This window comes from Auxenochlorella protothecoides (genome assembly GCF_000733215.1).
Source record: "Auxenochlorella protothecoides strain 0710 unplaced genomic scaffold scaffold13, whole genome shotgun sequence".
Taxonomy (NCBI): domain Eukaryota; kingdom Viridiplantae; phylum Chlorophyta; class Trebouxiophyceae; order Chlorellales; family Chlorellaceae; genus Auxenochlorella; species Auxenochlorella protothecoides.
Genome location: NW_011934200.1, coordinates 196682 through 222131, shown reverse-complemented (window position 1 = coordinate 222131; position 25450 = coordinate 196682). Strand labels below are relative to the sequence as shown.

At 63.5% G+C, this 25450-nt stretch overlaps 9 protein-coding genes across 9 annotated transcripts in view; 5 read left to right on the top strand and 4 right to left on the bottom strand.

Annotated features, from left to right (window-relative positions):
• The window catches only part of F751_1398 (Protein HIRA), a gene marked incomplete at both ends in the record, with an annotated part of 5001 nt that extends 2132 nt beyond the window's left edge, over window positions 1–2869 (bottom strand). Inside the window, 8 exons of the mRNA XM_011398717.1 lie at window positions 1–162; window positions 268–674; window positions 864–980; window positions 1136–1372; window positions 1524–1761; window positions 1949–2250; window positions 2471–2686; window positions 2833–2869. The exon at window positions 1–162 is cut by the window's left edge and continues 1302 nt beyond it. Of these exons, the coding sequence (XP_011397019.1) occupies window positions 1–162; window positions 268–674; window positions 864–980; window positions 1136–1372; window positions 1524–1761; window positions 1949–2250; window positions 2471–2686; window positions 2833–2869 (1716 nt within the window). The remainder of the gene's footprint in view (window positions 163–267; window positions 675–863; window positions 981–1135; window positions 1373–1523; window positions 1762–1948; window positions 2251–2470; window positions 2687–2832) is intronic.
• Window positions 2870–3176: 307 nt separating this feature from the next.
• On the bottom strand, window positions 3177–4893 carry F751_1397 (Uroporphyrinogen decarboxylase 1, chloroplastic; the record flags this gene model as incomplete). Its single annotated transcript, XM_011398716.1, has 5 exons — window positions 3177–3626; window positions 3765–3904; window positions 4017–4306; window positions 4512–4667; window positions 4811–4893. The coding sequence occupies 5 exons, from the start codon at window positions 4891–4893 to the stop codon at window positions 3177–3179; spliced, it is 1119 nt and encodes a 372-aa protein (XP_011397018.1).
• A 102-nt stretch (window positions 4894–4995) lies between these two features.
• Window positions 4996–9046, bottom strand: F751_1395 (hypothetical protein; the record flags this gene model as incomplete). Its single annotated transcript, XM_011398714.1, has 2 exons — window positions 4996–5129; window positions 8755–9046. 2 exons carry the CDS (start codon window positions 9044–9046, stop codon window positions 4996–4998), a joined length of 426 nt encoding a protein of 141 aa, XP_011397016.1.
• F751_1396 (CTL-like protein) lies at window positions 5523–7993 on the top strand (the record flags this gene model as incomplete). The annotated part of the gene is made up of 4 exons (XM_011398715.1): window positions 5523–5680; window positions 6008–6880; window positions 7158–7245; window positions 7499–7993. The coding sequence occupies 4 exons, from the start codon at window positions 5523–5525 to the stop codon at window positions 7991–7993; spliced, it is 1614 nt and encodes a 537-aa protein (XP_011397017.1).
• An 810-nt stretch (window positions 9047–9856) lies between the features above and the next one.
• F751_1394 (Alkylated DNA repair protein alkB-like protein 8) lies at window positions 9857–13267 on the top strand (the record flags this gene model as incomplete). Its single annotated transcript, XM_011398713.1, has 10 exons — window positions 9857–10015; window positions 10143–10241; window positions 10399–10610; window positions 10768–10858; window positions 11099–11286; window positions 11511–11650; window positions 11814–11913; window positions 12138–12277; window positions 12497–12712; window positions 12936–13267. The coding sequence occupies 10 exons, from the start codon at window positions 9857–9859 to the stop codon at window positions 13265–13267; spliced, it is 1677 nt and encodes a 558-aa protein (XP_011397015.1).
• A 191-nt stretch (window positions 13268–13458) lies between these two features.
• Window positions 13459–17595, top strand: F751_1393 (BRO1 domain-containing protein BROX; the record flags this gene model as incomplete). The annotated part of the gene is made up of 9 exons (XM_011398712.1): window positions 13459–14016; window positions 14255–14516; window positions 14648–14748; window positions 14942–15471; window positions 16002–16203; window positions 16323–16545; window positions 16751–16920; window positions 17081–17179; window positions 17413–17595. The coding sequence occupies 9 exons, from the start codon at window positions 13459–13461 to the stop codon at window positions 17593–17595; spliced, it is 2328 nt and encodes a 775-aa protein (XP_011397014.1).
• Window positions 17596–19590: 1995 nt separating this feature from the next.
• Window positions 19591–21577, top strand: F751_1392 (Ubiquitin-like domain-containing CTD phosphatase; the record flags this gene model as incomplete). Its single annotated transcript, XM_011398711.1, has 6 exons — window positions 19591–19826; window positions 19980–20284; window positions 20518–20534; window positions 20708–20846; window positions 21046–21161; window positions 21344–21577. 6 exons carry the CDS (start codon window positions 19591–19593, stop codon window positions 21575–21577), a joined length of 1047 nt encoding a protein of 348 aa, XP_011397013.1.
• Window positions 21578–21910: 333 nt separating this feature from the next.
• F751_1391 (Putative serine/threonine-protein kinase/receptor R826) lies at window positions 21911–23368 on the bottom strand (the record flags this gene model as incomplete). The annotated part of the gene is made up of 5 exons (XM_011398710.1): window positions 21911–22168; window positions 22287–22493; window positions 22644–22909; window positions 23036–23226; window positions 23328–23368. 5 exons carry the CDS (start codon window positions 23366–23368, stop codon window positions 21911–21913), a joined length of 963 nt encoding a protein of 320 aa, XP_011397012.1.
• A 622-nt stretch (window positions 23369–23990) lies between these two features.
• Window positions 23991–25193, top strand: F751_1390 (Tropinone reductase-like protein; the record flags this gene model as incomplete). Its single annotated transcript, XM_011398709.1, has 4 exons — window positions 23991–24124; window positions 24240–24400; window positions 24561–24867; window positions 24989–25193. 4 exons carry the CDS (start codon window positions 23991–23993, stop codon window positions 25191–25193), a joined length of 807 nt encoding a protein of 268 aa, XP_011397011.1.
• Between the last annotated feature and the right edge of the window lie 257 nt (window positions 25194–25450).

Sequence of the window (25450 nt, the reverse complement as noted above, 5' to 3'; positions counted from 1 at the left end):
CCCGCCCCTCCCGCCCCTCCCCCCCGCCCCTCGCCAACACACCACCCACTGCGCTCGGACCCCACACCTGTTGACGATGCGGAGCTCCAGGGCCGTGGCAGCGTCGCCGGCCTTGCCGGCAAACACCCCCGGCGGCACGTCCACGCGCAGGAGGAGCTCCCGCTGCAGCGCGGGGGCGGCGAGCGGTGCGGGCCGCGGCGCGCCGGCCAGCACGGCCCCGCTCTCGGCGCCGCGCTCCCTCGCGGCCGCCGGCCGGCGCTGCGGCACGACGTCGATGCGCGTGGCGGCGGGAGGCTCGCCGGGTGCGGTGCCCGCCTGCGGCGCACGGCTGGGGCTGAAGCCGAAGCTGGCGGCCGCGCCGCCCAGCCTGGCGTCCAGGGCGGCCAGGTCGGCGGGGGCGGGCGGCTGCGCCGGGGTCGTCGTCGAGACCGGGGGCGCTGGAACGGGCGCTGCTGTCGTGCTGGGCTCTGGCGCCTGTGACACGGTAGCCCCCTCGGGTCCTTTACCTGCCGCCTCCTCCAGCTCCAGCTGCTCCACGCTTTCCACCAGGCGCCGGCGCTGGCCCAGTCCTGCCCCGCTGCGCCCATACAGCGTCTGGAGCGCGCCATCCACTGCCAGGGGGGGCGCTGCGGCGCCCAGCTCGTCACAGTCGAACTGGAAGATCGCCACCGTGCCTGCCCTTGTTGTGGGGAGCGGGAGGTTGGAGAATGTCTAGTGGGGCAATTGAGCATGGGGGGGGAGGGTTCCCACGGCACGGCCAAGCCATCCCCTGGAACGCAGCTTCCACATAGAACAACAGTGTGTAATCCCAAGGCCTGGCACCGCACGCCAGTCACCGCATCCCTCCTGCTCCGGGTCCGCACCGTCGGTGGAGCTGGCGAGGAGGCCATAGCCAGAGGACGTCCATGCCAGGTCCAGCACCTGGGCGTCGAAGAAGCGAGAGGCGCAGAAGATGGGGCGGTCCGCCCCCGCAGTCCACACTGTGAGTGGGGAGGGGTGGGGAGGAGGCATGGGGAATGAGGGTGATGGGGGGTGAGGCTGGACACCGCATGCAGTTGGCACGCAAGGCAGTATTCACTGCGTCGCTCCACCCCCCGCACTCCTCCCAAGGGCGCCCACACCCCTCCATCCCCACCTGTGGCCCTCCGGTCCTGGCTGCCGATGGCAAAGACAGGGGCGAGGGCGTCGGCATCGGGGTCATCGTCGCCCCGCCCCGCCTTGGTGCCGTGCGCCGCACCGTCGCCTGCCGCGGCCTCGCCGCTGCCGTCTGCGGCCTCGCCGTTTGCGTCCCCGTTCTCCTTGCCGCTGGCTCTGCTGGCCCGGCTGGGGGTGCTGAACAGGCGGGGGTTGAAGGCCCCGCACACCACAGCGCCTGGTGGGCGGAAGGCGGGCGACAGGGATCAAGGGATCGGTGAGCGCCACCCGAGGGTGTGGGCCGCCAGCAGCACCCGGGTTCACTCCGCGCACCCTCGCCGCCACCTCGTCCTCAACCGATCCCCCCTCCGCATCCCCCATCGTCGCACCGCTGTGCCCACTGATGAGCAGGTAGTCCTTGGGGCGGGTCCAGCGCTCGCGCGGCACCAGGACCGCAGCGTGCGTGGCGCCCTGGAAGGAGTTGCCGGCCAGCAGCCACTGGCCGTCGGGCGACCAGGAGCAGCGCAGGGCAAAGGTTGAGGAGATCATCATGGAGAAGGGGGACACGATCCGAGCCACCTGGCTCCAGTCCTCCACCCTCCACACGATCACCGACTTGTCATCCGACTGGACGTTGCAGAGGGATGCAGTGGGGGCAGGGCGGTGGGGGTGTCGAAGGCCTTTCCCCAACTTTGGCAGGAGTATCATGCCGAGGAGGCAGGGGGGAAACGCACAGTGCCTCCTGGACAGCAAGGAAAGCAATACCAGACCCTTGCCGCTCGCAGAAAACCACCCACCCATTTCCCAGACCCACCTGGGTGGCGAGGTAGGAGCCTACAGGGTCCCAGGCGATGCCCTTGACAAAGTTGGTGTGGGCGTCCAGGCGGGCCACACGCTGGCCACTGGCAATCGCCCAGACAGCGGCCGTGCCGTCCAGGCTGGCGGTGGCCAGCAGGGCGTCATCGGGACTCCACGCCACGTCCACCACGTTGTTACCGTGGCCCCGCAGCGCGGCCTTCAGCCGCCAGTTCTCGATGTTGGGGGTGGAGGAGCCCAGCGAGCCAACGCCAGGACCGGGCCGCAGCTCAAACACGCAGGCCAGGTGGTCGTCCGAGCCTGGGTGGGTGAGCAGGAGGGCGGAGTGGTAGGTATGCACGGGTAAAGAGTGGAGTGTGCATGGGAGGGGGGCGTAAGGGTGCAGCAGGAAGCCGTGGATTGTTGGACATTTCAGGCGTTCAAAGTCCAAGGACCTGGCAGACACAAGCGCAGCTCAGGCGAAACACCCCGCTGCCCCACTATCTGACGTTCCCACAATTCCAGTCCCTCTCCCGCCTACCTGTGGCCAGCTGGCGGCCGTTGTGGCTGAAGCGCACGACGTTAACGGGTCCGTTATGCTCTGTGAGGGTGGCCAGCAGCTTGTGCACCCCCGGCTGAGCCTCCTGTTTGGCGTCCAGGGCGCAGCCCAAGCTCCAGATCTTGGCTTTGCCGTCCGAACCGGCCGTGGCGAAGCGGGTGGAGCCCGGCTGGGGGTGCACGGAGAAGATGGGGTGGCCTGCGCGGGGTGGGTGGGTGGGTAGGTGGGCGGGGTGGGCACTCCCAACATCAGATCACAGCTCGGAGCCATGATGGGGCCCCTCGATCCCGAGACCTGGCTATCGAAATTTGCCAAATAATCAACCCCCTCCCCTCAGCGCTCACCATCGTGTGAGCACCAGGGCAGCTTGTCCACCAGCATGATCACCCTCGAACGGTGGGCTCAGCGACCTTGCTCCCGATGTGACCTCTGAGGATTGAAGAACCCGCACATCATTCCATTGTCCACATGAAGATTGGATCCTTGGTGCCGTGCTCAATTCGAGGCGTGTCTGTCCCATTCCCAGTTTCAAGCGATGTACGATGCGTCCCCGATTGCCGGGAAGGGAAGAAATGACGCGTGGACCCATGGGCGGGTGTGCCGCTAGCAACTTCCTGCACTCACATCCCGCCCTGGTGTTCCCTTGCATGAGATGTTACCGAACCAGAACGCCCGGCTCTGTACACAATCAGCCGCGCAGCGAGCCCGCGGCGGCGGCTGGCAGGCCCTGCCCCCTCCCCCCCCGCCCTGCCAGGGGCCGCTTGGACAGGTCGAACATGAGCTTCACGTTCTCCTCTGGCGTGCCCACCAGCACGCCGTGGCCCAGGTTGAGCACATGCCCCGAGCCCCCGGCCTTGGCCAGGCAGTCGTCCACCGCCGCCTCCACCGCGCGGGCGGGCCCAAACAGCACGGCAGGGTCCACATTGCCCTGCACGGGCACGTGCGCGCCCAGCCGCCGCCGCGCGTCGGCCATGTCCACCGTCCAGTCCAGGCCCACCACGTCCACGCCGGTGGAGGGCAGGCGCTCCAGCAGGCCGGCGGAGCCGTTGGCATACAGGGTCACGGGGACCAGGGGGTGCACGGCCTTGAACTTGGACACCAGGCGCCGGATGTAGGGGGCGCTCCACACATCCCACTCCTGGGTTGAGAGTGCAGAGGGTTGTTGGGAGTGCGTTCGGACCAGAGGAAGGAGGGGTGGGAGGCCCTTGCATTGGACGAGGCTGCCGGCATCGAGCATGCAGCCCCTGCAAGCCAGCGGATCGCCCAACCCCCACACCCAACGTGCCTTGGGGGGGAGCTGGCCTCCCCAGGAGTCGAAGAGCATGATGCAGTCTGCGCCTGAGGAGGCCTGGTAGATGGCGTACTCGGCGATCTGGTCTGCCAGGTGGCTCAGCAGCGAGTTCAGCAGGCGCGGCGCTGCAGGGAGGGATTGGAGGGTGGGGGGCGAGGGGAATGAGTCAAGTGCATGGGCATTTTAGGTTACCAAGCCAGTGGATCAAGCTATCCAACCCCACCGCCCCACACCCACCGGTGTAGCACATCGACTTGATGGTGGTGTAGGTGGAGGAGCTGGCGCCCTCCACAATGTACGTGGCCAGGGTCCAGGGGCAGCCCACGAACCCGAGCACCGCGGCCTCGGGCGCCACCTCCGCGCGAAGTGCACGCAGGGACTCGCCCACAAAGTGCACGGCATCTGTGTCCAACGACCGCAGGGCGTCCACCTGCTCCTGGCTCCGCACAGGGTTGGCGATGAGCGGGCCCTTGATGTCGTCGATCTCAAAGGGAATGCCCAGAGCGGGCAGCGGGGTGAGGATGTCACTGCGATGAAGGAGGAAAGGAGGAACGTGGGTTGGGAAGCGAGGGGTCAGGGGAGCTGTGGCGGGCCCCATGTAGGGGGGGGTGGGGGGGGAAGGCAGCCGGCGGGGCAGGAGCTGCATGAGGGACAGCGCCGCAAGGCTCTCCCGCGTTGCCGAAAGCGCTGCGCTGCGCTGCGCACGCTGCACAGCCCTGCAGGGAAGCGCACCTGAAAATGATGACGCCGTCGGGGCGGAAGGAGTGCCATGGCTGCAGGCTGATATCCACGATGAGGTCGGTGTTCTCCGACCGCTGGCGGAAGGAGGGGTACTGCAGGGCCAGGTCGCGGTAGGCCTTCTGGTACCGGCCCGCTTGTCGCATCATCCTGCAGGTGAGTTTGGGGAGGGGTGGGAGGGGCGATGGAGCCAGGCACACCAATGCCCGTGGAGGAGGAGGAGGAGGCATGGCCTGCACATGGCCGTCGCCGCAGGACCAACATTCCCTGCAACCTCCTTAGTCCCTCCTCACCAGCATGGAGGACGCTCCAGCTCCTCTCCACGAGCCGCCCTGACCATGAGCGGCTCCGCGCCTGGCAAAGGTGGGGGGCCCATGAATGTCAGCTGTTGGCGGCCAGGCCCACCAGCACCCAAATCATGCCCCCAGCAGCAATTCACCATGCAGGGCTGAAACTGTACCAGAGGGGCTAGCTGCCTTTATGCATGTCGAGTGTGACCTGGGTGGCCTGCGATGACCTGCTGGCCTGAAAAACTGCGAGCTGGGAGCCTGTGTACGGAGTTGCCTCGCTCCCCCTCCACCCCAGTGACAGCCTCGCGCGAGCATTGTCTCACTGGTGTGCAAGCGATGTAGCAGCCGTGATTTGACGTCTTAATTATTGCGTCATGTCACCCAGTGGGTGGATCCAACGCGCAGTGCTGTGTCCTGCCCAACCCACACAGATATCGTTGTCCCGGTCCACTGGTGGCGGGAAGCAGAACGATCCAATCCGAACGCGCCAAAGGCGCGTTTCTCCCCGAGAGCTTCGCGAAGTAGGCACGCCTCGAGCCCAAGCTCGAGGCCTACACCAGCCGAAAATTTAATCAAGGCTCATTGATAGGCACAGCTAGACGACACAACAACGGAACATACCTAGGACCTGCATCGGCGAATCCTCGCACCCGGCATATTCGGGGTGCTGGCCTCCCATCTATCTTCGGCTGCACCGTCGGCGAGAACCGAGACCATGGGTCTGGAGGAGCTTCAGAGGGAGGGTGAGACCCTCGTCGCCTCTGCCGGTCCCTACCAGTTCACTCGCAGCCGCAAGGACGCTGGCTGGGGCGTGGCCTTTGGCCTGGCCTACGCTGCCGTCGTGGTCGCCGGCATCTACGGCTATGTGAACAGGTGGGATGCGTGTGTGTAGTCTCGAGACACTCTTTCGATGCCGGATCGGGTCTCACGGCTGTGCTTGGCCCCCGTGCACTTGCTCGGAAGCTCACTGTCTGGCTGGGTAAAGGGGAGTTCCCAATATCAGGCCGTGGAACTTCTCAGCGCAGGAACTTCAGAACCCACTCCGCATTACCAGTGATCACCTCCCTCATATGTACACGAAGGCAGGGAGATGCACTGACCCCAAATTTCCCCCTCACACGCCCCATAAATTGATATCATACCTCTGCTCCTGGCCCTCACTCACAAGCCCCCCTTCCTCACCTCCTCCTCTGCTCACAGGAACCCTGACTTTGCCCTGATCAACCAGGACTACCTGTCCGATCCCGAGAACTGCCCCCTGCATGGCGGGCGCCGCCTGCGGGAGGCGGGCCAGGGCGACCTCCCCGCCTTTGACGCCGGCGAGTTCATGTCCCAGGCCGCGGGCTGGCTGGGCGCCGGCGTCGCGTTGTCCCTGCTCCTGGGCGCCGCCTTCCTGCGCCTCTTCCAGCACCTGCCGGAGACCATGACCCGGGCCACGGTGCTCATCCAGGTGGCCGCCCCGCTGGCGGTGGGCGCTGGCATGCTCGGCTCCGGCCAGGGCCGCGCCTCGCTCCTGCCCCTGGGTCTGGCCGCGCTGTCCGGCCTGGCCTTCTACCTCTGGCGCGCCGAGATCGGGCTGGCCTCCCGTCTGCTGGGCGTGTCAGCCCACGGCCTGGCCGCCAACCCCCACCTCATCACCACCTCGGTGCTGCTGGGCGTGGCCAGCGTGGCCACCGCCACGCCCCTGGCCGCCGCCCTCGTGCTGTCCTTCATGAACGGCGACGTGGTGCCCAATCCGGGGCGCGACCTGGCGGCCGCCGGCGGTGCGTGCCTGGACGAGGCCGGCGACCCCGTGCTCTGCTGCGCCTGGGGGGTGGACCCCTGGGTCAAGCCCGCCGCGGCCCTCGGCGCGCTCGCCATGCTCTGGACCCTGCTCCTGGCCAACCAGGTGCGGGTCTACGTCATCTCTGGCACCGTCGCGCAGTGGTACTTTGCGCCGCCGGGCGCGCTGCATGCGACGCGCGGCACCACGCGATGCGCGCTGGGCCATGCCTTCGGGCCCAGCTTCGGGTCGCTGGCCCTCTCCTCCCTCGTGCTCACCATCACTGAGGCCCTGCGCAACAGCGCGGAGAGGTGAGGGGGTTGGTGTCGGTTGGTTTGGTTGATGTGTGTGTGGAGGGGGGTGGAGGATCAATATTGTGCTGCGAAGCTGGGGGCAATAATTGAGTGTGGAACCTGGAGGCATGCATTGGCAAGCAAATGTACTCTAGCACCAAGCGGATTGGAGGGTTGGCACTGATTATGTTTGGATTGTGGTTTGAGTGTGCTCTCCGCATGTAGGTTTATTCGACCATGTGATGACAGCCAGCTATCAGACCAACAACATGTCCTTCTCCCTGCCCACCTCCAGGAATGCCCAGGAAAACCAGGATGTGCTGTCGTGGGTGATGTCCTGCATTGCCCAGTGCCTCGCGGGGATCGTTGAGTACCTCACCAAGGTACCATGACCGACTGGTTCTTTGTGTGTGGGGGGGAGGTGGCCTTTGCAGTGTGAGGAATGGGGGTTGCCTGATGGGTTGTTGAGACTACCAGAGCATGACAGCTTGTTGTGCATCATGTGTGATGAGGTCCTACCGCTGACCTTGCAGCAATGGTGCGTAATGGATGTTCACTGCATGTATACAACATCCGCTTCCAACCATCCTCCATCCCCATAATTCATTTCCCCCCTCTTCCCACTTTGCGATGCAGTTTGCCACGGTGTTCATGGCCATCACCGGCGACGCTTTCTTTGCCGCGGGGCGACGCGTCACCGACCTCCTGGCACGCAACCTGCTGGACGCCTTTGCCTCCACCATCTGGTTTACGCCCATGGTCATTCAGCTGGCGGCCTTCAGCATGGCGGTGGGCTGGGGCTTCGCCTCTGGCGGTGTCTACTACCTGGCCCACCGCGGTGCAGCGGCGGGGGTGGAGGCCTCCCCCGGCCTGAATGCCGCGGTGCTGGGTGGCATGGTGGGCCTGGCTTCGCTCTTCCTCCTCAACTTCCTGGGCGGCGTGCTGCTGGCGGTGCTGGACGCGGCCTTCGTCTGCTGGGCGCTGGACCGCGACGCGCAGAGTGTGAGCCACCCGGAGATCGCACAGGCCTTTGACGCCGTGCCGCGCAAGGGCGCGGTGGTGGAGCAGCCCGGCGGCGGGCTGGCCTACGGAGGCCTGGCGCATGAGGCCCCCGCCCAGCAGCGCGTGTGAGGGCCGGTGGAACGGGCGGAATGATGGGGCCAGTAGCTGCTGCCGCCCACCTGGTTCGCCACGTTCCAGCTCTATCACTTCAGGATACCCTCCCTTTTGCTGCCCCTTGCACAAGGCTAGGGGCGCACAGTGACGTGCAGTGTACAGCGTGCGTCGTCCCGCGACGCACGTTCCCCGCATGCCCTGCCCTGTATTACAACTGAAATGTTTATGAAAGAATGCCCCTGAACAAGGGAGCCACTGCATCAGATGAGGGAGAACTTAGGGGGTTCCTTGATACGATCAGACTCCTCCACGGGCTGAGTGAGGAACACGCGGGTGGGGTCATTGGGGTCCACCAGTGCTGTGCGGAGGAAGGTCGGCGGGGTTGGCTCGGAGGTCTCCTCGTGCGGCGCGCTGGCAACGTCGGCCGGCGCGGGCGCGGGTGGCTCGGATCCTCGGCGCTGCTGGGCGTAGGCCCGCACGTAGGAGTGGAAGAGGGGGAGGAAGGTGCCCACGCCCCCCTTCTTGAAGTAAATAGTCCACCGGATGGGGGTCCCTTGCCCGGGACCCTGCTCCACCGTCCAGCATTGACCTACGGTGTCGGCTTAGATTCTCAGCTGGGAAACCATTGCAGACTGAATAAGGTGATGGAAGTGAGGGATGACAAACACACTGGGGGAAAGTTCTTGCAGGCAGCGCAGTCTCAGCTCCCTTCCCATGTTGCCACAGCAGCACATCCAGCCCCCACCTCTCAACCTCCCGGCCACAGCCAAGCCCACCTTTCAGGTTATTGCATCCCAGGATCGGCTGATGGAAGGAGTGTTGGGTGATGTAGGACAGGGGCAGGTCGTAGGCCACCAGCCCCGTGGCAGCATCCGGAACCTCGGCCACGAAGACCATGCGCAGGTTGGTGATGAAGATGGTGCCCCGCCGATCCCAGCGGTCCGGGCCCTGGGGATGGCCATCTATACGTATGTCCACGCCTGATCGCGCCAAACCGATCCACTCGCTGGCGTATGGGGCCGGCACGAGACCCTGGGGAGATTCCACCAGCGGAGGATTTGCTGCCATGCTGCAGATTCGAAGATCTGTAGGAGGACTCTGCGTGTGCTGCTTTTGCTGTTCAAGTATAGTATGTGATCACCCCTTTCGAATGAATAACCACTTCAGGCTCGACTACTGATTTGTGGCTTCAGCGCTCCAGTCCGCCCCGGAACAGCAATGACTCTCCGCGCGCGTTTCTGTGCGGCCGTGTATCGCATGCAGTATTCAGAGCACTAACAACGATGAAGCTCCCATGCCACATTTACTCTCCTTAAAAACTTAAATCCTTGGCAAAACCCGAATGTATACAGCACCATGCGCGACCCACCAGATGGAGAGCGCCATGAAATCTTCTGCAGGCCGCAACACAAGGAGCCCACCCGCCACCTGCGCCTGAGTGGGTGTGGGCCGGGCCTGGGCTGTGATCCTGAGAGGGTATACGCTCAGCTTCTTGCTCCACTCCATTGCGTCCGCGTGGCTCCTTCAGAGACAGGACAGGCCCACATATACGCCACATTCCCTGACCCTGAGACGGCCAATGCTGCTCTTGTAGCCTTGCATGGCCAAGAGTACAATGGTAGGACATTGGGCGTGAAGTTTGCTGAGACAAAGAGGATGAAAAAGGTGCGTTGCTTGCGAATCTGCACTGTGGGTAAGCGGGTGGGACCTGTCCTTGCCTGAGGGCCATGCTGCAGACTTTCCACACAGGCATCTACTCTCACCATGCTTGCTCATGCATGCTCACCAGGAGTACATCTTGGACATCAACACCCCTTTCTCACAACACAAATGCGTCATCCTGTGCAGGGATCTGCGCCATCCCATCTAGATGCTTTGATGTCGGCCTCCCAGGCTGGCATTCCAGGACTGGACCTCATCTTGGAATTCGTCAGTACCCAGGAGGAAGTCGAGCTGCTGGCCCTCGTGGATGCCCAGCCCTGGGAGTACCTGGCCAAGAGGCGGGTGCAGCACCATGGCATGCGATTTGAGTATGCTGTGAGTGGAGGTGGGGCCTGTTGCAGTGCGATGTGAGTGGAACGCACGGAATCGACAGGTTGACTTGAAATTATTTCTTTCAAGCCCTTGTGCAATGCATCTTCTCCATCCCCCGCATACACAACAGACACGGCACGTGGAGGTGGGCGCTGCGCAGGCGCCGCTGCCACCCGCCCTCCATGACTTTGTGGCGTTGCGCTTAGCCCCGCGGATACCCGGCTCGCAGGTGCAGACCGCAAATATAATCCTACGTAGTGTGGGGCCTCTGCTATGATGAATTACCAAGCAGAATTGGCCAGTGCAGTGGCACAAGGTGCTCGTACGGGCAAATCCAGTGCACCCATCGCCCACACCCCTCCCCCTGTCCCCCACATGCGCAACAGGCGCTGGATCAGGTGACGGTGAACGAGTATGTTGCTGGCGTGGGCCTGTCGCCCCACGTGGACACCCACTCCGCATTTGGGGACACCCTGCTCTCCCTTTCCTTGGCCGGCCCTTGCGTCATGGTGTTCCGGAAGGAAGGCCGTGCTGACGTGGCGCTGGCTCTGCCCCCACGGTCCCTGCTGGTCCTGCAAGGCGAGGCGCGGCATGCCTGGTGCGCAGGGTGTGTGGTGGTTTTGGTAACCAGCTCCAGGAATTGATGTGGATGGGAGGAGCGAAGGCAAGACGGGGTTTGTGCACATCTATGCGCAGCACTCCACGACATTCTTTCTGAGGAGTGCTCCCGGGTCCTCTTCCGATTGCCATCGCAGGCAGCACTACATTCCTCACCGAAAATCCGACATGGTGGGAGGGGAGGTGGTGCTGCGTGCCGAGCGCCGTGTGTCCTTCACATTCCGTCAGGTGGGTGTGTCTGTGCCGGGGGGCGGCGGCTCGACGTGCACCCCGCCGGTCCTTGCTCTCCTTGTCGCACTGTCCCTTGAGTGAGCCTGTCGTGCATGCATTGATGTGCGAAGGCTGCATGCTCCTGATGGACTGGAGGCGAGGACAGGTAGCCCTGCCAGAGAACCCTTGCCTGGCTGACCTGGTAAACCCCTCCCTTCTGCAGCCCCTCCTACACCCTGCACACTACCACCCCTGCAGGTCCGGCAGGAGGGCGACCCCTGCAGCTGCCCGTTCCCCGACCAGTGCGATAGCCAGGGCGCAGGCATCCCCCCCACCAGAATGGCAGCTCAGCGTGCACAGTGCGGGGCTGGGGCTGGGAGCACGCTGGAGGACGACCACGTGAACGGCGTGTACAACGCGATAGCACCCCACTTCAGCGCCACAAGGTGGGAGTGAGGGGATGCAGACAGGGGGATAGCAGGGGAGCATGTCGGCATTGTCTGGAAAGGGGGCCACTGGGGAAAGAAGGGGGGGGATTGCTGCGCTGCACACAGGAGAAGCCGAGCCGAGCGTCCTTCATAATGCGGCCTTATCCCCCATCCTCCTAGGAGCATGGATTCCAAAGACACATTCCCCTCCCCCCCTTTCAAATACCCCTTCTAAATAATAGATTTGCAGTGTGGCCCAAAGTGCGCGAATTTGTGATGGCCTTGCCCCCCGGCGCCTTGGTGGCCGACGTGGGATGCGGCAACGGCAAGTATTTTGGCCTCCGAAGCGACATTTTTGTCCTGGGCACTGACAGGAGCACAGGTGGGCGTATATGCGTGGACTGCTGGGGCTTGTTCCGGCCAGTGCTACTGTTTCTCATGTTGTATAGATCGGTACTCAGAGAGGATGAGCCGTCTCTTTTGAACATGGACACATGACCATCCATGCTGAGAATTTCTCCTCCCCCCCCCCACCAGAATGGCAGCTCAGCGTGCACAGTGCGGGGCTGGGGCTGGGAGCACGCTGGAGGACGACCACGTGAACGGCGTGTACAACGCGATAGCACCCCACTTCAGCGCCACAAGGTGGGAGTGAGGGGATGCAGACAGGGGGATAGCAGGGGAGCATGTCGGCATTGTCTGGAAAGGGGGCCACTGGGGAAAGAAGGGGGGGGATTGCTGCGCTGCACACAGGAGAAGCCGAGCCGAGCGTCCTTCATAATGCGGCCTTATCCCCCATCCTCCTAGGAGCATGGATTCCAAAGACACGTTCCCCTCCCCCCCTTTCAAATACCCCTTCTAAATAATAGATTTGCAGTGTGGCCCAAAGTGCGCGAATTTGTGATGGCCTTGCCCCCCGGCGCCTTGGTGGCCGACGTGGGATGCGGCAACGGCAAGTATTTTGGCCTCCGAAGCGACATTTTTGTCCTGGGCACCGACAGGAGCACAGGTGGGCGTATATGCGTGGACTGCTGGGGCTTGTTTCCGGCCAGTGCTACTGTTTCTCATGTTGTATAGATCGGTACTCAGAGAGGGTGAGCCGTCTCTTTTGAACATGGACACATGACCCTCCATGCTGAGAATTTCTCCTCCCCCCCACCCCATCCAACAATCCCGCACAAGCACTCTGCTCACAGTTCCCCCTATTCCCCCCAATAATTTTCAAAAGGTCTGGCGGGAGTGGCATCCCAGCGCGTCTCTGGAGGTCCCATGCGCGGGCTCCAGGGCTCTTTACGCGCTGACGTCGCGGCCGCGGACGCCCTGGCGCTCCCCCTGCGCCCTGCCTGCATGGATGGCGTCCTGTGTATCGCAGTGCTCCATCACATGAGCACCGTCGCCCGACGGCTGGCCCTGCTCCACCAGCTGCTGAGCACGCTGTGCCTGGGTGAGCGCTGAGGGCTTGGAGGGGAGGGGTGGATTGCAGATCTTGGAGGCTAGATTGAGGCGCAGGGTGCAGGACCACCCCTGCCCAGCATCTGAAGGTTTTCCTCACTAGTATGGGCGCGCGGGTGTGGCGCGTTGGTTGGATGACTAGAGACTTTGGTACTGCAGGTTCCCAGTGCAACTCCTGGAAGGCCATCGGTCCTCACTGTCTGTTCCCCTCGCAGGCGGCCGCGCCCTGGTGACCGTGTGGGCGACGGAGCAGGAGGGCATGGCCCGGAAGCTGGAGAAATGGGCGCCCCTGCCCGGGTCGGAGTCGGAGGCAAACGACTACCTGGTGCCCTGGCACGTCCCCATGCACCGGGCCGAGGCGGCGGCCGCCGCTGCCCGGCCCAGTGCGGTGCTGGACGGCAAGAAGAGCACAGTGTGCTTCCAGCGCTACTACCACCTCTTCCGCCCGGGGGAGCTGGAGGGGCTGGTGAGGCAGGTGCCGGGCGCGCAGCTCCTGGATGCCTTTTATGACAAGGACAACTGGTGTGTGGTGTTTGGAAGGTTGTAGTGTCAAATCAGCGCTGGCAGGTGAGGGCAGGCGTCCCCCTTCACATCTGGTGGCCGGACCGCGTCACGCCCAGCACGATCCAAAATACGAAACTGGGCGCGCCCGCGGGGTGGCACGGAGATCTTGACGCGTCGAGGCCCGATTCCATCATCGTGCGCCGCGATGGGCCTGTCTCATGTACCAAACCTGTGATGCAGGCATCTCAGGTCCCGGATGCCCTCCTCCCGCTGCAGCAGGGGGAGGAGGTCGCCCTCCAGGGCGGGGCATCCTCCAGCGACAGCGTGGTGATCCACCCATTCCTGCACTCCCCGCTGCCCATGCTGCCGGAGCCCCTGGACTTTGGGATTGAGCTTGATGCGTTCATTGTACCTTCTCGCAAGAAGGCCGGGCGACGCGGTCTGCGCCTGCTCACCCAGGCACGGCAGGACCTGGGGGCGGAGCTGGCCTCCTCGGCCGCCCTCGGCAGCTCCATGCGGGTTGACGTGGTGCAGGCGCGGTATCTGGGCCTCCTACTGGCCCTGATCGGACAGCAGGATGCGGAGAAGGGGGGAGGCCTCGACCCAGGCAGCCCTTTCCGGTCCGCGGCCCGGTATGTCTGGCGCGGCGGTCCCCGACCCCACTGGGCCTCCAGCGACGCCATCCTGGAGGTCGTGGCCGCGCTCATGGCGAGGTCCACCGCCCTAATGCGCGCGGCGGCAGCAGCATGCGTCGACGCTGCCTCGGGTGTGAGGACGCCTGCCGCGATGCAGGTGGGCTGGGATGGAGCTGGTCCAGGACACCTGTTCTGGGCGAGGACATCCATGGACATGGATGCAGTGCAAGGGGTCACAAGATAGCGTCAGATTGTGCCAACTGTAGACGCAGAATGGCGGGTCACTTGGGCGCCCAACCTCCCTGTTGCTGGGCCTGGTCGGCCGCCCTGGAACCCCTCGGCGCAGACTTTAGGCGCCACCACCGATACGCCACCACTCTGCACCCACCCTGCAGGCATACAAGTACCTGTTGGCTGCTGCCGGGCAGCTGGAGACAGCTAAGGACCGCCTGCTGCCCCACCTCCCGCCTGAGGATCCCTCCGTCGCCGCAGAGGCGGCCGCTGTATCCGCCCTTTCCCAGCACTGCCTAGCCGAGGCGCAGTACCTCACCACCCTGCGTGCCATCGCCAAGGGCACCAGCCCCACCCTCATCGCCAGCCTGGCGGCCGAGGCGGCCTCGCTGTACGCCGCATCGAGCGAGGCGCTGGCGCAGGCCGGTGCGGTCGCCCCCAAGCTGGGCAGGTACGCGGAGTACCGGGCGGGCACGCTGCGCGCGCTGAGCCTCACCTTCATGGCCCTGGTCCAGTGGCGGTCGCCGGGGGGGCGGGCGGCGCGAGGGCAACCGCAGCAGAGGCCCTCAGGGTGTGGGCCGCCGCAAAGGCGGCGGCCACGGCCTATGATGCCGCAGAGCCACGGACGCTCAACCTGGACCATCGCCGCTCGGACGAGGTGGGTGCGGGGTGCGATGTGATGGACTTGAGTAGGTGTGCATGCACGTGGCAGGAATTATGGTGATGTCGCTGGATGACAGGCTGGTGAGCACTTGGTTACGGTGGGCCTTGGCTCACAGCAGCCACCATGTTGCACCTGGCCCAGCCGTGAGCCAACATAGCCTTCCCCACCCAAACCTCTCCCGCCCCAGGTCGTGCAAGGCATCCTGGAAGACACTGCACGTAGGGTGTCAAAGAACGGCGTGGATGGGTCGCCGGGCACACCGTCGGCCGCGCCCGCCATGCCAGGCGGTCAGCGATTAGTCGCCGCCGCGCCCTACTCCCTCCCGCCGCCAGACGTGACCTTTGCCTCCGACGTGGCTGGCTGGACGGCAGGCTCTGCGGGCGTGGGTGCAAAACAGGATGGAATCGCCGCTTCAACAGCGCCTGCCGGCACCAGTACATGCAGGGCCGGGGCTCCCGCCGCGCAGCCGCCTCCGCCGCTCATCGGCACCAGCCCGCGGCCAGACGCCTCCCCCTCCTGCGGCCGCTGGCTCCTCTTCTGCATTGCCGCGCCCCTCTTCGCCCTTGTATCGCTGGTGGGCATGCTGGTCTGGCTCCTCCTCCTCCCCTTCAAGCTGCTGTGCCTTCCCTGTGGCTGCGCGGCGCAGCTGGCGGCCAGCGTCGTGGAGGGCCTGGTGAAACTGCCGCTGCGGGGCATGCTGTGGGCCTCCGGAAAGCCGTACGCGTCGGGCCAGGGACCCAAGGGGGCCGTGGTCTATGGTCGTTGACCCCTGTGTAAACCTACTGCTGCACCGCGCCCAGCTGAAACCCACGTGGGTCCGGTGGGCTCGAACTGCAGTGTTGCTGGCACGGCGCATTTTGGGTGTAGCCTCCTCCTCCACCGCGAATTGGAGTAGAATAAAGAAATATCAGACATCACCATGTCGCAGTTCAGCCTGCTGCCCTCCGCACGGGGCGCTCCCACACCTCGGTCCGCGGGTCTCACCCGGGCGGCACATGGCCCCTCTGTTCGGACGGGACTGGCGCCTCGACCATTTGCACGGCCAGGTCTTGGGAAGGGATCGCGACTGAACTCGAGGTGACCGCGGTGCGGATCGGGCATGGGTCGGGATTGGTCCCATACGGGGGGCTGCACCCTGTTCCTGACTTGTGCACTCCCTGCAGGCAGCCGTGCCTAAACCATAACGATCCCCTGCGCATGCCTTCCCCCACATATCCTATGAGCCTTGGAATTCCTCTATGTACCAGGTCTCAGGCCCCATTGGCCTCCACGGGAGGTGGTGGGTATGCTGGTAATGGCGGGGGTGCGGGGTACGGCGGCAGCGGCGGCTCTAGCTGGGGCGATGAGGGCTCAAACCAGCCCGAGCCGGAGAAGAGGGTTTTGTGGAAAGGATGGTCGGACCGCGTGGCCGCCGACCCCCAGTTCACCTACAAGGTTGCCGTGGAGCAGGTCAGGAGCGATGCCTGCTGGGTCAGGGTCGGGGACGTGCCGGGCTGGCCGGGCTGGGTATTTCCTCCTTGTGGCAATCAACACATTTGTATCCTTTCATTTTCATCCCAACCCCACAGATCCTGGGCGTGGGATCGGCCGTGATCGGTGACATGGCCTCCCGCCCCAACTGGGGCCTGGATGAGCTGGACTTTGTGTTTGCCACCCTGGTCGTCGGCTCCATTGTCAACTTTGCGCTCATGTACCTGCTGGCCCCCACCGGGGCCGGGGGCACCGCCGCCGGGGCGAGCCTGGTCACTAAGCTCTTCAGCGACCACTACCTTAAAGCCTGGGGGGCGCCAGGTGTGTGTTTATTGTGTGGGGAGGAGGTTCGAGGGGGTGCGATGCTGTTGTAGGATGAACACAGAATGAATTGCTCTTGTGCGCAGCATATCCCGCTGTGAACAGGCTCGACCTTTGATGCCGGCACCCGTCCCCGGCGCCACAGCTAAGAGTAGACTTCAACCTTGAAGGCCTGCGCCGCCCACCAACCCGTGCCTCCCTGCAGGTGGCCACATGTTTGAGCCGGGCTTTGCCGTGACCGCACGCCTGGTGAACTTTCTATACAAGGGCACCATCTTTGCCGGCATCGGCATGGCCGCAGGGTTGGGGGGCACCTTTCTCTCCAACGGACTGCTGGCCCTGCGGTGTAAGCTGGATCCCTCCTACGTCAACAAGGTGGGGTGGGGGTGGGGGGGGCACTTTGGGGGTTTCAGAGGGCACCTCTGGTGCGGCTGGGTCTCTGACAGTGCAGCAGCGGGGGATGCTCCCCAGGAGCTCATGATGAATCCCGCACAGTAGCCCATCATGACGCCGACCTCGCCCCACCCCCCCCCAGAACACACCTCCCAACGTGGTTGCCAACGCGGCGTGCTGGGCGGGGCACATGGGCTTCTCCTCCAACCTGCGCTACCAGATCCTGAACGGCTTTGACATGGTGCGCTGGGGCGGTCTCGGTGTGATAGGGATAGGGTTGGGGTGTCGGACTTTCGTTCTGTGTGCGCAACGGGGAGTGATCGCAGCTAGGGAGGGCTCCATGCCCAGACTCTCTAGCACAGAGCAGCAGCATCTGGCCGTCGACCTTCAGCCGAGTGGATTATTTATTCTCGACGCCGATACTCCAGCCCCACACCCCACTGTCCACTCGCATTCCCTCACTCGCCTGCGCAGCTCGTCCAGCCGGCGATCCCCAGCGGCATCTTCCGCATCCTGACGTCGGTCATCCGTGCGGGCAATAATGTGGCGGGGGGCATGTCCTTTGTGCTCCTGGCCAAGATCTTCGGCGTCCAGAAGGCTGCTGGCGCCGAGGACGTGGCCGACAATGTGGAGAAGAACGTCGAGAAGCTGGCGTGAAGTCGTGGGTATGTCGCCTGAGATCAATGTCGCCACTCCCCTCCCGGATCGTGCCCTCCCTGTTTTTGTAGCTCCCCTCTGAGAGAAACATGACCCTTGCTACTGGGCACGGCCCTCTGTCGGCCGAGAACATGCCCACTTTGGTTGCAGCTGCGTCTTGAAAATCTAATCAAACTTCTCAACAGAGGTATATTGGGATTGGGAAACATATAGGTAGATAGGGAGAGATTCACTAAGAGGGAGCCTAGTGGGGGGCTCCATCGTTGGGATTTGCCAGATGTATGACCCATCCCCCGAGCAGCGCGCGCGATCCAGAACCCTGAACGAAAACATGGTCTCGCACAACGATGTCACGTTAGTCGCCGATAGTCATTACATACATTTTTTTATTGGACTTGGACATCAGCAACATCCTTTTCCTATCCGCTCGGCGCATGTGCCGGTCACCTACCATGCAAGATGCCGATGTTTGGGGCGACGACTCGCCCACGGATGCCGGGCAGCTGGAGAGAGAATGGCAATCGAGACGCGAGGGACATTACAATGCTGGGTTTCTCGAAGGTCTAGAGGTCGGCAAGCAGGAGTCTGTGCAGGCCGGATTCGACTCAGGTATATAAGAACGTTCAGACAGGTGGGGTTAGAATCACTGACCAAACTGATGGGCAGATGTGAATGCACTCTAAAAATGCTTTCATTGTTTAATTGCAGGATTCATGGCCGGGGCTGAGGCAGGGCGGGCGTGGGGAGAGAGGGCTGGAGCCCTCCTTAGTCTGTCTGTGCTGGGAGCTTCATCAGGTCCGGAACAGGCAGCTCTGGAGTCCTTGGTGTCCAGAACGACCCACGCAGCTCTGGCTCCGCTGGTAGTGCCCACTCTAGTTGATTCTCAGGAAGGCAGCCAATCTTCGGAGCTTGTAGCACTTCAAACAAGGGTGACAGCTGTCCTGGAAGCAAGATCCCCGGGCGCATGATGGCTCCGCTGGGTGCGAGCCCCTCTTGGCCGCAGCATTGCTGGACCTGCAGTGGCAATCGCAGCAAGCCATCCTTGAGCATGTAGGGATTTTGAGGACGCCAGCAAGTGGCCAAGCCTAATGGGCTTCCTCACCTATTTCAAGGAGGATGCCCCCCTTGCCATGTGGTGCAGTGCCACTTTGGCTGGCAGGAGTCGAGCACTTCAGCAGACTGCCAGCCCCATGAGAATCGCGACCTAGTCAGGCCATGGAGCACGGCACCATCAAGACTGCGGCATCATCGGCGACGCCCATGCAAGCAGCATGTGCTGTCTCCTATGGCCATGGGGAAGCTTGCAGTCATGCCGTGAAGCCAGAGATCTTCAAGAAGTGTGCGTATGAGCAGGCCTAAGGCATCTGTCTCTGCACATGTCCTTCTGAAAGACGTGCAGGCATTGCAGGATATTTTGAGTTTCAGCTGCTGCTGCAACCTCTCCAGAGGAGATGGGTCGGCCCATGGAGTGTCACTGTAAGCAAGCTGAAATCAAGAGACAGAAGGAGTCAATATGGGCAAGCCCACACATTATGAGCATACTCGCCCAACAGTAGTCTACCAGCACCGTCTCATTGCCAGTTCCTGGTCTTAGATTGCCCAGCACACATGGGGCTGTAGGGTCAGGTGGCTACCTGCATAAGAGCGCTGGACCTGGCAATTATATTTCTCGTCAATGAAGGGGCCTGCAGAGTACACTATCGCGCATGCAGCCTGTCCAGACGGGTAGGATTCCGCAGCATGGGCGTCATTTTGTTCTCCCTCCTGTGGGCAGCTCAGCTCACCACTGAACATTCAAGGTCTTTGAAATCTCTGGGGATGGGCTTCGTTCCGCGCTCAGCGCGGTCTTCGAATTTCCGCGGTGAGTTTTGCTTTTGCAATCCTCGAGGGATTGAAATCATACATTGATTGTCCACCCTCACTACTATTTATTAGCTGATGTCCGATCTTACAGCCTGAGCAGCATTTGGGGCCCTCCGGCTCCCGGGGAGAAGCATGGCGGATGAGGGCGTCGTGATCAAGTTCAAGTGGAGAAGCACGATCTACGACATCGTCACCCACCCCCAGGAGTCGGTGGATGGTCTGAGGCGCAAGGTGGAGGCAGCCACCAGCGTCCAGCCCAAGCGCCAGAAGCTGCTGGGACTGAAGGGCAAGGATGGCAAGGCCCCTACAGATGCCACCCTGGTCAAGGACCTGGCTCTCAAGGCCAACGTCCCCATCATGATGCTGGGGTAGGCAGTTGTGACTGGGTGGACTCTTTGAGGAATGCACTGTGTCAACATCGATATGCTTCTGTGGACACGACCCCTGCCTGGCATCGCTGTCATGGCGCTGCAGTTCCATTCTCCCCCCTCGTATCCCCCACACCCGGGGCCCGCATGCAGGGCACCTGAGGAGAACATTGCTGCCCTGGACGCGCAGGCCGAGGTGGCGCCGGCGGTGCAGGACGACTTTGACCTGGACCCCCCCGCCTCCAGCCTGGACCCGCGCGACATCCGCGACGAGCCCGGGGTCCGCGAGCGGCTGGCCCGGCGCGTCGCCCGCACCGAGGTTAAGGTGCTGCAGGCCCCCAGGCCTGGCAAGAAGCTGCTGGTGCTGGACATTGACTACACCCTCTTCGACCTGGGCTCCTCCGCTGAGCGAGCCGACCAACTGGCGAGGCCCTTCCTGCACCACTTCCTGACGCTCGGTACGCAGAGCTTGGCTGGGAGGGGGGTTGGTGGCTAGGCAGGGGCTGGGAGCGTCACAAGGCAACTTGGGAATGTTGCTCTTGGGACGGCTGAGACCCTGGCGAGTTTTGACCTGGTCCTAGTTTGCATAGAATGACATTGGGGAGTTTGGTCCTTGGTTTCTCAGCCATTGGGTGTCTACGCCTTGCTCATCACACATCCTCCACCCTTATACCCTTGCGATATCATCCAGCGTATGCGCACTATGATGTGAGTTGGATTTGGACTGGCTGCAGCTAAGCAAGGGGTCTCGTTGGTCTCCACTACCTGCCAGCTGGGGGAAATAAACACATCACCATTGCAGGGACTGCATCCTCTGGACGTGAACAGTGCCAAGTCTCCACAAGTCCTACAATCCCGCTCCTCGGCCATGCCCCCTCCAGATTGCGATCTGGTCGGCCACCTCCATGAAGTGGATCGAGGTGAAGATGCGGGAGCTGGGGGTCTCCACCCACGAGCAGTACAAGCTGACGTTCATGCTGGACCACATGGCCATGGTCACGGTGCACCATGAGAAGCACGGTGCGTTGTTATGGAGGTCTGAGGGTGGACAAAGGGGCCTGTACCACCGGCGAGTGCGCAGGCCCTTCATGCAGGGGGGGGGAGTTGGACTCTTACACGTTTTGAGGGTCCTGCCAGTGCCGCAAGTTGGCCACCACCCCCGGCCGCGAGGCGAGCAGCGAAGGCCGCCCACCGCCCCTCCCTGCGCACCCTGCCTCAGGCGTGTTTGACTGCAAGCCACTGGAGTTTGTCTGGCAGAAATTCCCGGGCGTGTACACGCCCGAGAACACCATCATGATGGACGACCTTCGGCGCAATTACATCCTCAATCCCCAGGTGCAGTGGGGCGGGGCCTCTGGGGGCGGGGGGTTTCCTCTGGGGCTGCTGTGGGATATGCATAGTAGACGGCATGTCGGATGTACAGCCGAGATCTGGTGTGCTCCGCCACTGTGAACAGTCGAATAACCTTGCAAGTCCCACTGCCAGAGCGTGCACCATCCCGACTCCGCCCCATGCAGAACGGCCTGGTCATCCGTCCGTTTCGCAAGTCCCACCGATCCCGCGACACCGACCGCGAGCTGCTCTTCCTGGGAGCCTATCTCCAGAAGATCGCGGCGCTGGAGAGCCTGTCCGGCCTCGACCATGGGGCCTGGGAGGCGTACGCCGCGCAAGAGATCCGGGCGGCGCTGCGGGACTTCCGGGACGCCCGCGCCGCCGCCCTGTCCTCAGCGCCGCCCGGGCCCGAGGCATGATGAGGAATGGGGGCGGCGGACTCCCGCGCGTCCCTTTCGGGGCGCTGGTCCTTTTCTAAGCTTGAGCTTTGTGCATCGGCTCCTTTTTATGAATGTGATACGGTCTGCACCAAGTGCATGCCCCTTGGAGCGGCAGCCTGACTGCCACGCACGCCCATGCGCGGTGGCGCAGCCACCAGTACCATTTGAGATCACGACTCGGATTTTCTCTGCCTTGCCTGGGCCCGCGAAACTCTGGCCCCTATTGACCCAACCTTTTGCAAGCGAAAATTCTTCAGCTCATCATGAGGCAGTGGGCGCTCGAGTCCTGTGTGAGGCCCTTGCTTCCCTCCATCAGCCGCGCAGCAGGCCGGTGAGCCGAGTGGGCAGCCCCCACTTGCCCTGCGCCAGCCAGTCTCCCCCGCCCCCGCCGCCCTCGCCGCCCCGCGCCTCGGCCTCCACCACGCGCGCCATGCCGGCCACGATGGCGCCAAAGGACGGCCGCTCAATGGGGTCGGGGTGGAAGGCGGCGTGCAGCAGCCCCGCCAGCTCCTCGGGGCAGTCGCTGGGTATCTCCGGGCAGAGCGTGCCCGCCCCCACCTCCATAGCTACCTGCACGGGGGTGAGGTGCAGGTCCGCGTAGGGCCTGCGCTGACTCAGCAGCTCCACGGCCATCACTCCCCAGGACCAGACGTCGCTGCGAGGGCCGTACACCTCGTGCCGCACGCACTCGGGGCTCATGTAGCTGTAGGTCCCGGTCTCGCCGGTCAGGCAGGCCGCCAGCGCCCGGCTCCAGCACGCGGGCCAGGCCCATGTCGGCCACCTTGGCGGCGCCGTGCGCGTCCAGGAAGACGTTGGAGGGCTTGAGGTCGCGGTGCAGGACGGGCGGGTCCGCCGCCTCCAGCGCCAGCATGCCCCCCGCGACGTCCAGCAGGGCCTGCAGGCGCGCGCGGCGCGGGCGGCGCGGCGCGCGCAGCGCGCCCGGCGCGCCGTGCAGCCAGGCGGCGAGGGTGCCCCCTGGCAGCAGCTCGCACAGGAGCCAGGCGGCGCCAGGGTCCGCTAGGCACGCGCCCCACAGGCCCATGACGTGCGGGTGGCGCAGGCGGCGCAGCGCCGCCACCTCGCGCAGGAACATGGCGCCCCCCTCCGCGTCGGCCACGCGCACGCGCTTGACCGCCACCGCCGCGCCGCGCCAGGTGGCGCGATGCGTGGTGCCAAAGGTGCCCTGGCCCAGCAGGGGGCCCAGCGCCACCTCGCGCGGGTCCACCAGCCAGCCCTGCTCGCGGGCGCGGGCCTCTGCCTCGCGCCACGCGGTGCCCGGGAGCCAGGCCCGAAGCGCGGGGTCGTCATTTGCTGACCTGGCGCCGTCGAGTTCGAACCTGGGCGCGGCGTCGGCGGCGCCCGGCCCCGGCCCGGCCAGCGGCCCGGCGTCAGGCGGTGCCTCCAAGGGGCCCTCCCCCGCCGGGCCTGAGCCCACACCCAGCCCCGCATCGCGCCGGGCGGCGGCCAGCTTGCGGGACAGGAGGTGGATTCTCTGCTGGAAGGCCCCGCGCTCGCCCTCCAGCGCCGTCACCCGGGCCGTGAGCTTCTCCACCTCCCCGTTCAGGTGGGCGTTCACCTCATGGGCGGCCTGCAGGGAGATCTCCAGCTCCTCCACCCGCTGCACAGCACTGGGAGTGGGTTGGAGGGGGGGAGGGGAGGGTTGCATCCGCGGTAGACACCCAGCACTACATGTGCATCCGGTATCGGACAGTGTAATCATTGAGGTCACCTGATGTGCCGGACGGCGGTGGAGGGGCGAGTCTCCGTCATGCCCCGAAAGGAGCCGGGGAAGTGATCGCGTCCACCGTGTTGCAGGAATGAGCAGCTCGCCGATCAGGAGATGTAAAGAGGGAAGCCTGATCAGCGATGTGTTGAGCTTAGAGTCTGGTGCCAATCGTCACTACTGCCTCGACCGAACACCCCATGGCAAAGGTCTCTGCTGGGCAGTTCCGAGCAATCCAAAGTGCTCGTCTCTCCGGTTTGGGGGGCAGGGACGATCCACACATGGGGTCGACCGGTTGTAACAATTTCAGTGAGGAATAAGCAAAACAAAGTATTGATTTTAACACGAAATCTGGGTTCCCTTGCATGCATACTTACAAACCCCTTCGTCTGCAGCGTTTGCTCCGAGACCCCAGTCCAGCGAGGGATGTTCCGGTCTCCCTTTGCACAGGATCCAATCAAGTATGTATACTTGATATACATCAATGCAGATGCAAACTACCAGGCTCGAGCGGCACCACGATGGCCTGCCTCCATGATGCGATATGAGTCCTCGTCTCGTCATCCAGCAGCGGCAAGGAGGCCCCTCTTAACGTCATGCGTAAAATAAAACATTCTTGCCCATCACCCAAGCATTCCCTCGATTTCTCATCGATACACTCCTCCGACAATGACTGCGTCGCTGTCGTCGGCGGATCACCTGGCAAAATACTATGGGTTACACGGCAAAACCTGCCTGGTAACCGGGGGCACCCTCGGGATCGGCCGGGCTGTGGTAGAGGAATTCGCAATCCTGGGAGCCAGGTAAAATGTGCATGTGGAATATACATGCCAGTCGGGATGTCCCCCTACTGGGTTGAGATCTATCGTCCATTGTAGGTTGTGACGCGCACACACGAGGAAGCCAGTGCTGTTGCAGGGTCTTCACGTGTGCCCGCAAGGCCGATGCTCTGGAGAGCCTCCTGTCGGACTGCAAGGCCAAGGGCTGGAGCGTGGAGGGGATCACGGCGGATGTGGCTACACCCGAGGGCAGGGAGTCGGTCATGAAGGCGGCGTCAGCAGCATTAGGCGGACGCATCGGTGGGAGCAAGGCATTTGGTTGTTTGGTGTAGAGCGTGCATGGGGGATGGATCTTGGTGTGTCGACGTCCTTGCATGTCTGCTGTCTGCTGCACAGGCTCCAGGCCGGAGGAGGGGGGGGCACCCACCCACCACCAGCCCCCCAACCTAATCGTGCCCAGATGTGCTGGTCAACAACGTTGGCACCAACATCAGGAAGTCCACGCTGGACTACACCCCCGCCGACTTTGAGCGTATGATTGCAGTGAACCTGGAGAGCGCCTTTGCCCTCTCCCAGGCTGTGCACCCGTTCATGAAGGCCGCGGGCGGCGGCGTGATCATCATGATCTCCTCGGTGGCTGGCGGCCCCGTTGCGATGAAGTCGGGGGCGGTGTACGGCCTGACCAAGGCCTCCCTGAACCAAATTGTGATGAACTTTGCCTGCGAATGGGCTTCAGACGGCATCCGGGCCATCTCAGTCGCACCCTGGTGAGGGGTGGGATGACATGCACTTTGTGTGATGGATCACATCGACCATGGCATGTGCAGGCCTCCTGCCCTGAAGCTTAGCATGCTGGCAAGCCTCCATCCGATTACCACTCCCTTTCAGGTACACCGACACCCCGCTGGTGGAGAACCTGCTGGGGGACAAGGAGCTGCTGCAGCAGATCCTCTCCAGGACGCCGCTCGGCAGGGTGGCGCAGCCTGAGGAGGTGGCGCGGGTGGTGGCATTTGCGGCCTCCCCAGCGGCCAGCTACATCACCGGACAAACGCTGCGTGTGGATGGAGGCTACAGTGCGATGGGTCTTTACTAGCGACGTGTTTTTGTATGCGAGGAAGTTGATTTTCAGAGGCTGGGTAAGAATTGGGACCCAAACATAATGGGAGTGGAAAGGGCCCCAACCCCGCATTCCCGACATGACAACCTCTCAAAGACGAGCGCCAGGCGAGTGTGTAGCTCAGAGCGGGGCTGGTTACAGTAATCCAACCTTCTCTGGTCCATACCAGGACCGCGACACTCACTCCAGAGACCAGGGGGCAGGGGTGTGAGCCAGAGGAGGTGATTGTCGCT